At 43.3% G+C, this 13,340-nt stretch overlaps 1 protein-coding gene across 2 annotated transcripts in view; it reads right to left on the bottom strand.

The window, feature by feature from the left end:
• bnc2 (basonuclin zinc finger protein 2) overlaps positions 1–13,340 on the bottom strand; it is a 154,843-nt gene that overhangs the window by 38,863 nt on the left and 102,640 nt on the right. For both annotated transcript variants that reach the window (XM_068589024.1, XM_068589023.1), the window contains exons 3-4: positions 5,636–5,738; positions 4,072–4,307 (exon numbers count right to left, since the gene is read on the bottom strand). In XM_068589024.1, the coding sequence (XP_068445125.1) occupies positions 4,072–4,307; positions 5,636–5,738 (339 nt within the window). The remainder of the gene's footprint in view (positions 1–4,071; positions 4,308–5,635; positions 5,739–13,340) is intronic.

The raw sequence follows: 13,340 nt of genomic DNA, 5'->3' as shown, positions 1-13,340 counted from the left end.
GCAATTCCATCTGTCTGTATCGAACAGAGGAGTGAGCAGTGACGGGGAGACGGAGAGGGTGGAGGTGGGAGGGCATCTGGTGCACATTGGCTGCGGGTCTGTCTGGAAACGACGACGGGAGAAGAGAAAGGGATGAGTGCAGGGAGGGAGGGAGGGAGAAAAGGATGAAGGGCTGAAGAGCGGAGAAGGTAAAAGTCCTGACAAAGTGAAGGGCAGGGAATTCTGGGAACAAATACATGTGTCTGTGTTGTTCACATAATGCCTCGGTTTCAACTTCAGTCAGGGGGGATAGGGGTGAAATAGCAGAGATAATATCACATTACTTTTTTTTGTTGCAGAAAATAAAAGATTGGATAAAAAAGTTGAGTTCATTTGAATAATGCATGGAGAGCTGTGACAAAACTATTTATTTTTAAAGTGAAGTTGAATGTGTACGTTTTCCGAATATTTCCCAGAACACAATCCAGCCATACTGCCGCGGTAACGGACATCCCAAAGGTCATTAAATAACTTCCAAACCCTTGAAACTGTGACGACGGGAGGGAGTTATTCTCCTCTGACAGAAAGAATGTGTTTATTAGGAACTTCGATGCAACTCGACACATATTATTGTGCAGATGCGCGGTGGGCTAAACACACAAACCTGGATGCATACATTAGTTGATGGCAATACTTTAGCAACTAGTTGCATGGATTTGCTGGTGTGCAAGTGTGTTAATGCCATGAAAGAGCAGTTTGTGGACTGAAGGTCAAGCTTTAAACGGTTTATAGAAAAAGACAATCATTCATTTTAATGGTTATTGATGTCATGTGTAATTCCTCTCCTTTACAAATCAAAATTCCTACCGTTTGATAAGCCATTGTACGTTTGATAATATTGATCAATTTCTTCAGTTAAAGGAGCCTATTACAAAGATAAATTGCACAGTGTACGCATACTTAGTCACACCTCTACATTGTATTTGCTCTGCCGGTGCAGTGAATGGCAGTGAGGACGGAAAAGAGCAAAGTGTATCTCACATGGTGACAGAAATGAATTCCTTCTTGAAAGCAAAACTAAAGCGCTACGGTGACATATTTGCAATATTACTTTACTGTGGAGAGTTTATTCTGCAGGTGACCTCAACTGAATAATGACAGTTATCCAGAATGCGTTGGTACGCCGCGTGATGAGACAGCACCGATGCTTCTGACATGAAGGAGTAAAAAGAAAAGTATGTGAGTGTTTGCTCACTCATGCTGTGTGTGAGAGGAGCAGGTGAGCGTTGAGTGGAGATATCCTAAATATCCTCGTTGTACCGCTGCTCAGCACTGTCCAGGTGGAGGAAGTACATAACGTGGCATTCGAAAACAGAAGCACCGAGATCACCGTGAACAGCAAAGACAAAGCTGTGTGATTTACGCTTGAAGAATAGAAATGAAGAAGAGAAGAGGTAGGACGACCATTGGAGGGCGAGTCAGCGGGTGCCACAAACATTCGCTTTGCTAAGTGATGGCACTAGCAATATAATGAAGAGGGTGCAACACATGCTTTTTGAGCAACGAGGCCTTCTCTTTATAACATGACTGCTCCGGAGGCCTGCTAACTATATTTAAATCAAGTGTTGGTCTGGAGTCAGAATACTGATGCCAAGCTGCATCTGGGTTTTCTGTTGGGTTTTTTTTTCTCTGTGTGATTGGTCGAATATAAGTGTGTGTTTTCCTTCTCCCTGCACTGCATACATTCAGGTGGTCAAGCATCAGAGGAGCTGCAGGTAAACTCTGTCAGCTCGATGTCCTGAGTTCTCTGGCGCATCACTGACACCCATACACACTGACACCCAGCAAACACACGCACGCACACATACACACACACACACACACACACACACACACACACACACACACACACACACACACACACACACACACACACACACACATTTATTTCTCAATATAAACAATCTAAACGTATTGTGACACATTGTGACAGTAGCAGAAAAAAGTAGACAAATAAGAGAGAAAAAGTGAAATGTGTGGTGAGTGAGGCTTCTTTTGAATATAATTCAGAATTAAGGGCTGTATTTGATGTACAATTATACTAATTTAAAGCATATCTCAATACAATATGAATTCACATACCAAAAACTGTTTCAAAATCGGTACAAGTGATTGTTGTTTGACTCCTTTTAACCTTTTAACTCATCATTTATGATCAAATGATGTCAACTGACATTAAAATTAAAAAAAGACAACGTATTATCCGTCATCTGAAACAATGTTTTACTCATTTTATCCCTCTTTTAATGCGGCATGGTGGTGGGGGACAACCCCTGACACAAAGCGCTGCCCGCAGGCTCGAGGAAGATGATTGAATTTCATAGCTACTTACAGGCTAATAGGCCCGTACAATGACTGCTTACTGTCCTTAAGTGACTGGCTGCTTCTCGCCGGCATGCGGCCCCTTTGAAGCTCTTCTGAGGAGATCTAGAGGATTTAGCCAGTAGCGTGACATGAGGCTGAGCAGTTGAGCAACGGTGCTCCCAGCAGCTGACTATTAGAGCCAGCTGATAAAAACACAGAGGCGACGGCCATGAGAAGCACAGTGCTCTATAGTTGCTCAATACAATGCTGATCACTGGAGATTTGGAGTGTTTGGTTGAGTAATCGGGGAAATATAAAAAAATATTTTCTTCTTTGTTTTGTGTGAGGAAACAGTGGATTATAATCAGTAAGTCAAAAATGATCAAGTCAGCAATAATTGTGATAGTTGTTTATCATTTCAGTTCTGTATTAAAGAAAACAATTGAATTATTCTATGCAGATTTCCTGCTTGTCTGTATTTTATTTAAAATATAATATTTTAGGGTTTTAGATTCACAAGACATTTGAGGATGTCATCTTTTGAGAGAGCAAACCATTAGTGGATTGTCCAAACAGATTGTGAACAGTTAATGATAATTACATATATTATTTTGTTTCAATTCGGAAAAATAATCAAATGTTATTTAAATTTAAAAATGTAGCAAACTAGTTAATATTACTGAAGAATATAAAATAATAACTGAGGATATAATATTATATGATACTACATTACAATTTTTTATCTTATTTCCCATATTTTCTGATATTTATATTTTTAAAGTGTATTTTTTTCGGTCCTTTTTTTTATTAATTGTAAACTATTAATATTTTCTATGTGAATAAAGTTCCATATTGTGTGTGTGTGTGTGTGTGTGTGTGTGTGTGTGTGTGTTTTCTTAAAGACTTTAAGAAAAAGAGACTGGGTCTTGCGAGCGCTTTACTCACAGAAGCTGTTTCCACATGCAAACCACCCTCTCCTCACCATGCTGTTCCACTTACACTCTTGGAACACTAAACCATACACGCATACAGATAAGCACATGTGCACACAACAGACACACGTACACACACACACACACACACACACACACACACACACACGCACTAACCACATACACATGTTCACTTGCTCTTAACTAATTCATTCAGGAACACTTTGGTTTGGGTTTCAACACCAAAAACCCTCCGTACCTTTGATTGAGAAATGTGTCTGACTGCAATTATCTGGGAGGGAGTGGTGGAGGAAAGGATAGATGGGGAGAGGAAACGCACTACAGAGGTTTTATAGTTTTGCTGGCATGACATTTTTCTCCTCTTTTTTTTTTATTCCTTTCCCTTTTCGAGCGGAGGGGCATAGTGTTTACAGGGCAGGGCAGACTGAAGTAGAAGTAACAGCAGGGAAAATGTGAGGAAAATGGATGGGCAATGGGACTAAATTGGCTTAGATTGTCACTATTGTGCTTGTGATCAATACCTCTCAAAATAACTGCAGTGCAGGAGAAATATTTTCGATGCACTCGGTGAGAAGTAATGGTCGTGATCACTGTGTACATTATTCCCACTTTCAAAAAAAACATTGCAAATGGCCTGCAAATAAAAGCATGGGCAGGGACGCATTTGTGCAAGTATAGAGGAAATACGGCTAATATTTGGTCTTGACATTTAAACTAAACCTTTGTGATGCTGTACACGTGTTTGTTTGCTGGAGCATGAGTGCTGGTCACTGACCTGCAGTATGTAGCCCCTAACGTAGTCTCGGAGGGTCCAGCCCAGGCCGTGCAGGATGTGGAGCACCTCTTCCTGCTTCAGCACGGAGAACAGGCGGTCGAGGAGGATCTTGAGCCTGACGGGTACGGCTTGGGTGCCGTACAGCATCAGGCTGCTGATGTCGAACACCACGTTGGACTGAACGATCTCCACCTGGGTCGGGTGGTACAGGTGCTGGGTGCTGAGCTTGTCCAGGGCTGCGTGAATCGACGGGTGACAAGATGAGAAACAAGGGGAAATGCACACACGCTCACACACTCACAGAGGCAGACAGGCACGGTCAATGACGATCAAGTTTCCTTCTCATCTCAAATCTTCCTTCGGAGGCTACTGCACAGTCAGCACTAGCTGATAAGAAGATATTAATCAGATAAAAGCAATGGCATCAATGTAATTACCTGCCATTTTTTATTTATTTAATCTAATCTCTTTCACGTTCATGCTGCCCTTAAAGCTCCCTTTTTATTCACTTCTTCTGTCTCCATCTCGACCCCAACCTCCATTACAACCAAACCGTTTCCAATTTTAATCCTCTCTGTTTGTGGCTATCCTATGTATTTATTGCTAATGCTCAAATGGTTTATGTACAATGCATTCAAGGATGTAGGTTTGGTTTAAGAAGTGGTGGGTGGGGGTATAATAAAGTCAAAGGTTAAAAAAAGCTCGGTCGTGAGTGCATGTCAGGTTTCGTTACTGCCCCATCTATTGCAACCCCAGTCACCTCTTCCTCCTCCCTGGCTGTCTGCGCGACACCTGGTCGACTCTCTCTTTCTTTTTCTCCGTTTCAATCCCTCCCTCTCCCCTTCCCTCATACCTCTCTCCTTCCCTCCCCCCTCCCCCCTCTCCCTGTCTGTCTGGGTGACACCTGGTTGGGTCTCTCTCTGATCCTGGGACGGCTTTTTCCTGCTGACGAGTGCTTTGCCTGACAACACAGCGCAGCCAGACACGAACATAATAAAAAATGAAGAACTACTTGTCAGAGTCCCTGCCAATGCCGACATGAAATGAAAAGTGGGGGAGAGGAGAGATGGGCGCCTGACAGTTCAGAGGGAGAGATTAAAAAATAGTCAATGGGGTCTTGTGCGATCCGCTGAAGGGCCCATGGCTCGCTCTTGTGCAGACGCAAGCCAAACAGGTGTTTTCTTTTTTCCCCTCCTTCACTTTGTACTTTCTTGCCTCCTCTCCCTTTTTCTTACACCCGCATGAAAAACTCATGAGGTGTGGTCTCTCGCTTCTTTATCTGTCTTGCGGTTGTCTTCTTTTCTTTTTATTGTTGTTGTTTTTTGCAAAAAGGTGCAAAAACTAGACAATGAAAGCAAAGTTTCTTCTACTACGAAAAATGAGTAAAACATTTGACTTCAACTATTCACAACCACAGACAGAGAGAAGCTACTGTCATATGAGAATTGCGAGATCCGTGAGATGCGAATGCTGTAATTTTCTAAAGATATATATAGTTTGCATTTGAATGGTGATTTGTATTGAAACTAAATTCAGATAAACCTGCCACCTTAAATGTACTCACCGTGAGCTACCCAGCCATGTTTGCACTGGTCACATGTCCGTAGGTGAATCTTCCCTGGCTGGAAACACTCACATGTGCAGTTTACCAGTGTGCAGCGAATAGCCTGCAGAGACAGAAACAGAGACACATCCACATCAATCACAGCTCGAGCAGAGGAGAGATGATAACGCCAGGACTGAGAACGAGCAGTTATCAGCCACAAATACAAAAAAAGAAGCACAGGGACGAAATATCATTTACTTGAACACGCATGTGACAATTGTGATAAAGAAGCATATCAGCAGTTGCAGCCATCAAACCTCCCGACAATATCCAGACTACTATTTCATTCCGATGTGAGAATATGCTGCTTCATACTGTAATTTCCCAGAGTTCATGAGAACCGACAAAGGACTTCCTTTCCTGAAAACACAGAAATGTAACTTGTTTTGACTGAGGCTCCATTACTCAACACTGGAGCTGCACTTAGTCTGACCCCGGGAAGCTTTTAGTAGTGAGAGGTTAAGTGTCCAGACTTGACGAGGGCAACTCGGTACAGCACAATGCATCGTCTGCCTGAGCCTTCATCAAGGGCTGTTCAAAACTCTAACAGAAACCCAGGTGCATTTTTCAGCGAGGTCATTTGATCCTGTAAGATGTTTCACATTCTTCAAACAATAAAGAGGTTGTACAGCCGAGAGAAAATGCACGATATAGACAGAAATCCACACAAATGAATACGGCTCTATCATCACAAGTGCAGCAGCTGCAAGTCGTAAATTTCTCACTGACACGGAGAAACAAGAAGACAGACTAAAAGGAGTCAAAAGAGAAAAAAGGAATTAGAAACATGAATCTTAATAAGCACTGGCAGCGTTCTGTTTATCAGACAATTTTTTACATGACCAAGATGAATTGAGGGATAAAGATAGTCACACTCCTGCAACCTAAACTGCCTCAAATGGAATCTGCAGATGTCGGAGGATCTGTGCAGCAAACCGTGCTTATGGATACAGAATATTGGACCCGTTTCAGTCTTGAAACACGTATCTCTTTTTAAAATCACATACTGTACTTCCTTGTTAAACATATAATGCGAGTGAGTTGGCGGCTGATGAGAGAATAAAGTAGTTAATAGGTTGATATAATAAAGAGTAACTCCACACGATAAGGATCATGTACTTTACATTTGGCACATATGGTGTTGAGCCAGTGGTGAATGACTTACGGGTGTTAGTTATTTAGATGGGAAAGGAGGAAAAAAAAAGTGTAATCACTAAAATTATACAGCAAAAATTGCAGGAAAGCTTGAGGCAGGAAGTTGGGTGGAGTGTACAAGATGACTGCTGTAAGTGATTGCCTATTTATTTTTGACAGGAAAATCCTAATAATCCCGTACTGAGGAAACATGAAAATAGGAAGGTGCTATCCGTAAAGATCCATGTCAAAGTGCTTGTCCTCACACCAAAGCTACTTATCAGAGCGTGAACCTTTATGAATTTACAATCTGCAGTAAATACGCTATCACAGATTGTCTCACAGTTATGCTTATAAGTCAACAGTGTGACAATAATGTGACACAGACATGCACACAAAGGGTCGTAGGTTGGAGTCCATGTCTGCGCCAGCAATTTATATTTCACAATGTCTGAAACAGTCGATCAGCACTTCCAGATAGAAGAAGATCCGCAGCACAGATCAGTCTTTCCGTCACACCGCTGACGTCAATGCACGATTGGAGGTGACAGAATATTTGTGCTCTTTCCTTATGTGCACCTGTTTTGAAGCGAGAGCACATTCTGGTGTTCAGCAGCAGGAAATGATGTTACCGAGCCTATGGATTAGACCAATATCCTGTAATTCAGGATATAAAACTCAGCTCACTGATAATCTACTAAGGGACCATAAAATCTATCAGAATCCCCCCCTTTGCTCGCCCTAAAGTGTCGTAAACCAGATTAGTAACTGAAGGTGTCAAAAAGAACATGGGCTAATCCAAGATTAAACACAAAATAACCCCACTTCTAACCATGTCACCTCACTGTTTGACACCGGATGAGACATGGGCTGAGATTATTTGACTTTACACCATTTTTAAGCTCTCCAGGTGCAGGCACGGCAATCCTCACCGTGTGTGAGGATTACACGGCATGTGTCAGCTTGAGTGTACATATATTATGTCCTGAGCTGATGTTCTTATCCAGAGCAACGTGCAATAAGTGAGTGCAACGCGTTCAACTCAAGGACACTTATATAGCAGACATTGCCCGGGGAGGGTCGGACCTGTGACCTTTCAGACACAGCGTTGACTCAAAAAGTTGTTTTATGATTCTTTTTTTGAAAAGATTGCATTTTTATAATCTTTTCATAGCAATTTTTCTAAGCAAAACTGTTGTCCGACACCATGTGCAATGTATATGAAGACTTCTCTTTCGACTCTGGGAAATGCAATAAACATCTCATAGAGCAGAAACAGAAAGCTGCTGCCCCAATCACGTCTCACACGAGCCACTTTTGTCCACTTCTTTGTCCGTCACCCGACCTTAAATTGTATGTGCGATTCCACGTCACAAAATTTGCCTCAGAAGAATTTCCCCTTTATATAACTGCTCTTGTATAACAATTCAGCAAACTCTCAAAAAGAGAACCCAAATGTAGCACGGCGATATCACACAACACAAAACCCTCTTCTAATTACTTCTCTGCGCGGCAGCGCTAACAGCAGCAGATGGAAATAAACAATTGGAAATATCAAATGCACCTCTGCTGTTTATGAGCTGGGGTCTGACAGCTGACAAGATAGTTAAGGGGCGTCTAATACGGCAATTAGAGCGTGCCACTGTCTGCGGGGCTGCTGCTGTGACAAGGCGCCCTCTAATCACTGACTTATTACGCCGGCTAGCAGCACCTCTCATATCTGGCCCATTAAGCAGACAGCAGCATTAAGGAGCATTAAAGCAGCAAGCCCCCTCAACTGAGGAGGCACTGACGGCAGAAAAGGGAAGGGAGAGGACGCACTGTGCCTGTTATTTTCTTGGGATTCATTTGCGCACTGTTCCACGTTCAGTTGGGGAACTTGTAAAAGAAGCGTAACGCAGGAGATGTTTGTGATATGACGGCATCCGAATTGATCATACGCAATAAGATGAAAGATTACAGACTGATTACAGAGGCTTTTTTTTTTTTTTTTAAAGAGAGGCAGCAGATGGATGTGTCAAAGATGGCCATCAAAAGCAACATCATCAAGGGTGTGAGTTTGCCTGCATGTGTGGCTCGTCAAAGGAAACAAGGAAGACGGAATCATAACGACTTCTTCTCATGATTCTCACGTACTCAAAAGTCTGCTTCTGTTGCCAGCTTGGATCTGTGATGCATTTGGCCGTGGTTTAACCTGCGTCTGGCCTGGGACGAGTCAGGGACATGCTTGGGCCCGGATCCCACCGCTATACTCGCACATATTTGTCACAGCAGGCAGGGGAGGAGGCTGCACTATCTGAGGCCCGGCCAGATACACAGCATTAGTCACCGTGCTAGCGTCTCGCCAGGGTTTCCTCTTTGGCCCACAACAAAAGAGGAAGACGGCGAGGAAAAGGACAGGGGGATGTGTGTGAACGAGTGTGTTTGACTTTGTAAATCACTGGAAAAATGAGCAGCCCAGAAAGTGAAAGCTGTTAGCGGGTGAAGAAAATCCCACAATGCTGTAGCAATTAGACCCCGACAACAGTCAACACTCTCACACAGCTGCCGTGTTACCGCTATGGTCAACAGCTTAACCTAGCTGCGTTCTGAAAGCATCATTTTCGACCCTTATCTGGCTCAAGTGTGTGTGTGTCTCACTGCTGGATTTTGTTTAGCTGGAGGCTTGATGTTTCATGGATGTTTTGCTTGGCTCGCAGTCCCTGTCCCAGCCCAATTGTATAAACACTGACAGTAAGCAATGGCCAGCATCAGACAGGGGAGGACTCTCAATTAAAAAACTGTTAGTGGGACAGATGGATTAAGAAACTGCAGGAAAGAGGAACTACAGAACAAGATGGGTTCAGCCTGAACTCCTGTAGTCGGGTCCAATCAGGATTTTAAACAGACGATACATGCAAATGAGTCCCAAGCTGCATATGTAGAGGTCAACAAAGACAGAGACTGTGAAGCCATATAACTGATAGTGATCCTAAACTACTATCCTGCAGAACTGTTTTACTGCACTGTCATATTTTCAAGTTGATGTTGTAACATTATGCCACAGAGAACACCACTAAAACACCACCAGTATCTTTCAGCCTCTCTGTAGCCTCCCTTGACAGCATGCAGTGGAGAAGCCAACCCAGGCAGCTGCTGGATGCTGGTCGGGTATTGTTCCTCCTACTTTAATTGAAACCTTTACCATGTTCAACACACAGCCACAGACCACATCTCTTGTTTGGTGAGTTAAGCAAAGCCGAGATTTAAATGAAAACCCTGTGTGTGCATGCGCATGTGTGTGTGTGTCTTTGCAGCAGCAGCTTCGGATTTAAATTTGTTTCTGCTTAGGGTCACTGTAAAACACTGGGAGCATCTTGTCCTCTCTTCCACCCACAAGATATTATCTCATCCATGAGTTAGCTGCTGAAATGCCGTCAATTTCCTGCCAGAAATGTGCAGCCAACGTGTGTAGGAAAAGAGGCACAGCAGCTTTGCGTGTCATAAAACAAGGCCCTGGCTCCGTCAGATAGATCAGGACTTCACGATGTCCATATTGGAAACAGGTGACAAATAAAACACGGCGAATAAAGAAAGTCTTTGTAGTCAGACACAGCACGCCACAAAATACAGGGGAGCAAATACCTCATGCCATGGCTAATTTTTGCTTGTTTGATTTCATACAGTGGATTTGACTTGAAACAGAGCTTTCTTGCTTCACAAAGTGCTACAAAATAAACAACGATTAATCACTTGCGCACTGACTTTAGTGTAAAACTGTTGCAGTGTACTGTAGTCGACAGGAAAGACGAGCGTCCTCCCTCTGAAATCCCCACAGTGTGAGGCCCGTCCTCCGTGTCGGTTCGGGTTTTTCCGCCCGGCGGCTGGCAGTCACAGAGCCAGAGGTCCCTGTCCTTTGTGCAGCTGTGCGTCTGGGCTTTGACACGGGGCAGAGCGACCAGAGCTATGCTAATGGGAACCAAATGGGGCGTGAGTCCCCGGTGGATTACAGAAGGAGAAGAGAAGCATGTGTTTTCATGTATTCATGCGGAGACCTGGGACCCCTCTCCTTTCTTCCCTTCTTTCTCCTGTCTCGAAGCCAAACAAATGGAAGCAGCCATGTCTGTTGTTTGCACGCACACTTCATTAATGCTCTTTGTCACTTGACATGCTCCGTCCTTGTCAATCAGCGAATGTGCCTCAAATCTAATTAAATATATGTATATAAAGAGTTGGAACAATGTTTATATTTGGAGCTATTTAAAGGCATGTTACTAACTTACGTAGACTAACATTGGAAAGGGCCAAATTAGAAAATGAAGTTTGGAAATGAAGTGAGCATGATAAAATAAACATTTAACAAAGACTGGGGAATGATAAAATTAATCTGTGAAAATGTTGTGTCTAAGAAAAACAAGTTTCAGATGTTTGGCAGTGCCTCTCAGATTGTGTTGCACTTCACCTGCTATTAATGCAACAAAGTTTGCTCTTGATGTAGCCATGTTAGGTCCTGCTGACCCAAAGAATAAAAATTCATAACTTCAAGTCTGCTCTATTGGGCAGAAGTGATACAAAAATAACAAGTCTGCTTGAAATGTAATAGATTACAGGATTATTGTTGAGCGATAAAGTCACAGTTTGGCCGGACTCAGCCTTTTTGTGACGCCACCTGACACATCAAACCCTTTCTTCTACCTTTTCGTGAGCACATGCGACATGTGGGATCGCTGCCTGCTCGTAATGAAATTGCTGCACACTCGTCATTGATAAGAATCACTAATCAGGAACATAAATCTAAAGTTCATCACTGGACAATCCAAACAACTGGACTGTGAGTGGTGATGAAATCTGTCATTCCAGATGACGTCCAGTTTCAACTTTGACCACAGGTCCAGTCCTGTCCTTTTATGTTTGTCAGCCGTCAGATGGGACTCACGCTTTGCACTCACATACACAGAAACAACACCCATTGCATTACTGCACAATCCAACGAGCAACATTTCTGCTTCCAACATTCCTGATTTTTCTGTGTGGATTGACACAGTCACAGAACCACCCGAAACATTTCAAATCAGATCAATGACGAAACCCTCAGTCTGACTCAATTGCATGATAAATAGCTCTACGTCTACTTCAGGACAGTCATGCTTGTTTATGAAGTGCACGGCAAAAGGACCCAGCTGGCTTTGATATTGTGAAACCGAGAAGGAGAAGGGGGAAAATATCCCAATACTGGACCGAAACACAACCCTGTGATCTCACTATCATATGCCATGCTCTCAGTCAGTGCAGCCTGTATAGATGGAGAGCTGTACCTCACTGCTAACACTGGACTACACTGTCAGTTCAAATACCCAGGCATCAAGGGAGCAGCAGTTTCTCCCATCTTTTGTGTAGACAGCAGGTCCAGGCAGAGGCCCCCAGTCCAGGCCCCTGGCCCCTCTCAGCTCTCCTCAAAGCATTTCCCCAGCCAGAGATCAAACCATCTGCCCAGTGACAGACCTCTGGGTCCACAGACACAAGGCCAGGTTCAAAGAAGGGTGCTTGGGGAGGCAGGGATGGGATGGTGGGAGAGAAAGAGAGAGGAAGAAGGGAAAGTTGGCGAAAAGGAAGAGAAGTGAGATAGCAAAGGGAGCAGCTGGGGCAGGTTTGAGGAGGAGGAGGAGGTCAGGCAAGCTGCTGTATCAGAAAGGGAAGAGGTGTTGTAGCAAAGGTGGAGGAGGCAGAGGAAAGTTTATACACACATTTTACATGTCTGAACTCTATGTTGGTGTGACACATATCTAACTGATCTATACTTTGTGACCAAGATCATTGCCGTTTTCATATGAATGTCAACGTGTACGTTTAACAGTAAATAACAGTAATTCCTAAGGTATGTTTGAGGTGTATTGTTAGTTTACTGGAGATGGACTATGGATGGCCTCTTCAGTACATATGCCATGACTTGTTTTTTTGTTTCTTCACCTAAACGTCTAAAAAAACAAATAGATTAAATACACATAAAAAAAAACTAATCCTCATAATAAAGCTGCTGAAACTAACAATTCTGTTATTTTTGCTTTATAAATTACTTCAACAATGAATCAATATTCCAAATGTCAATTAATTAAAATGGCCGCCTAATTGCTTTCTCGAGTAAGTAAAACAAGTTCCCTCTGTTCAGCACCGCAAGTTGTTTGGCTTTGCATTCTTCAAAGACGCGCTTCCTTATCACTGGCCATTGTGTGGACAGGAAAGAAGAAGAAAATTAAACAGGCTGTTGTCGTCAATACATCCTAGATCTGCTCTGACCTTCAGCCTATCAGAAGGAGCGACCTTTCCCAGATAAGGACAACTCCCTGACCGACTTGACACCTGCACTCGCCGGCCCTCTGATCGCCCCCGCTTGAATGCAAATATCACACGGAGGACCGGCATGTTTGCTTTCTGCCTGGAGACTTAAGGGAGTGACATGACCACACAGTGTGACCAGACACATGCTTGAGAGAGGAAGAAAGGAAGTAAAAGGGAAGGGGACAGAAGAAAAATGGAAGGAGTGGTGGAGGGG

This window comes from Clinocottus analis, unplaced genomic scaffold (assembly GCF_023055335.1).
Source record: "Clinocottus analis isolate CAN_PGR_092001 unplaced genomic scaffold, fCliAna1.0.p SCAF_22, whole genome shotgun sequence".
NCBI lineage: Eukaryota > Metazoa > Chordata > Actinopteri > Perciformes > Cottidae > Clinocottus > Clinocottus analis.
This window is presented reverse-complemented; position numbering and strand designations above follow the sequence as displayed.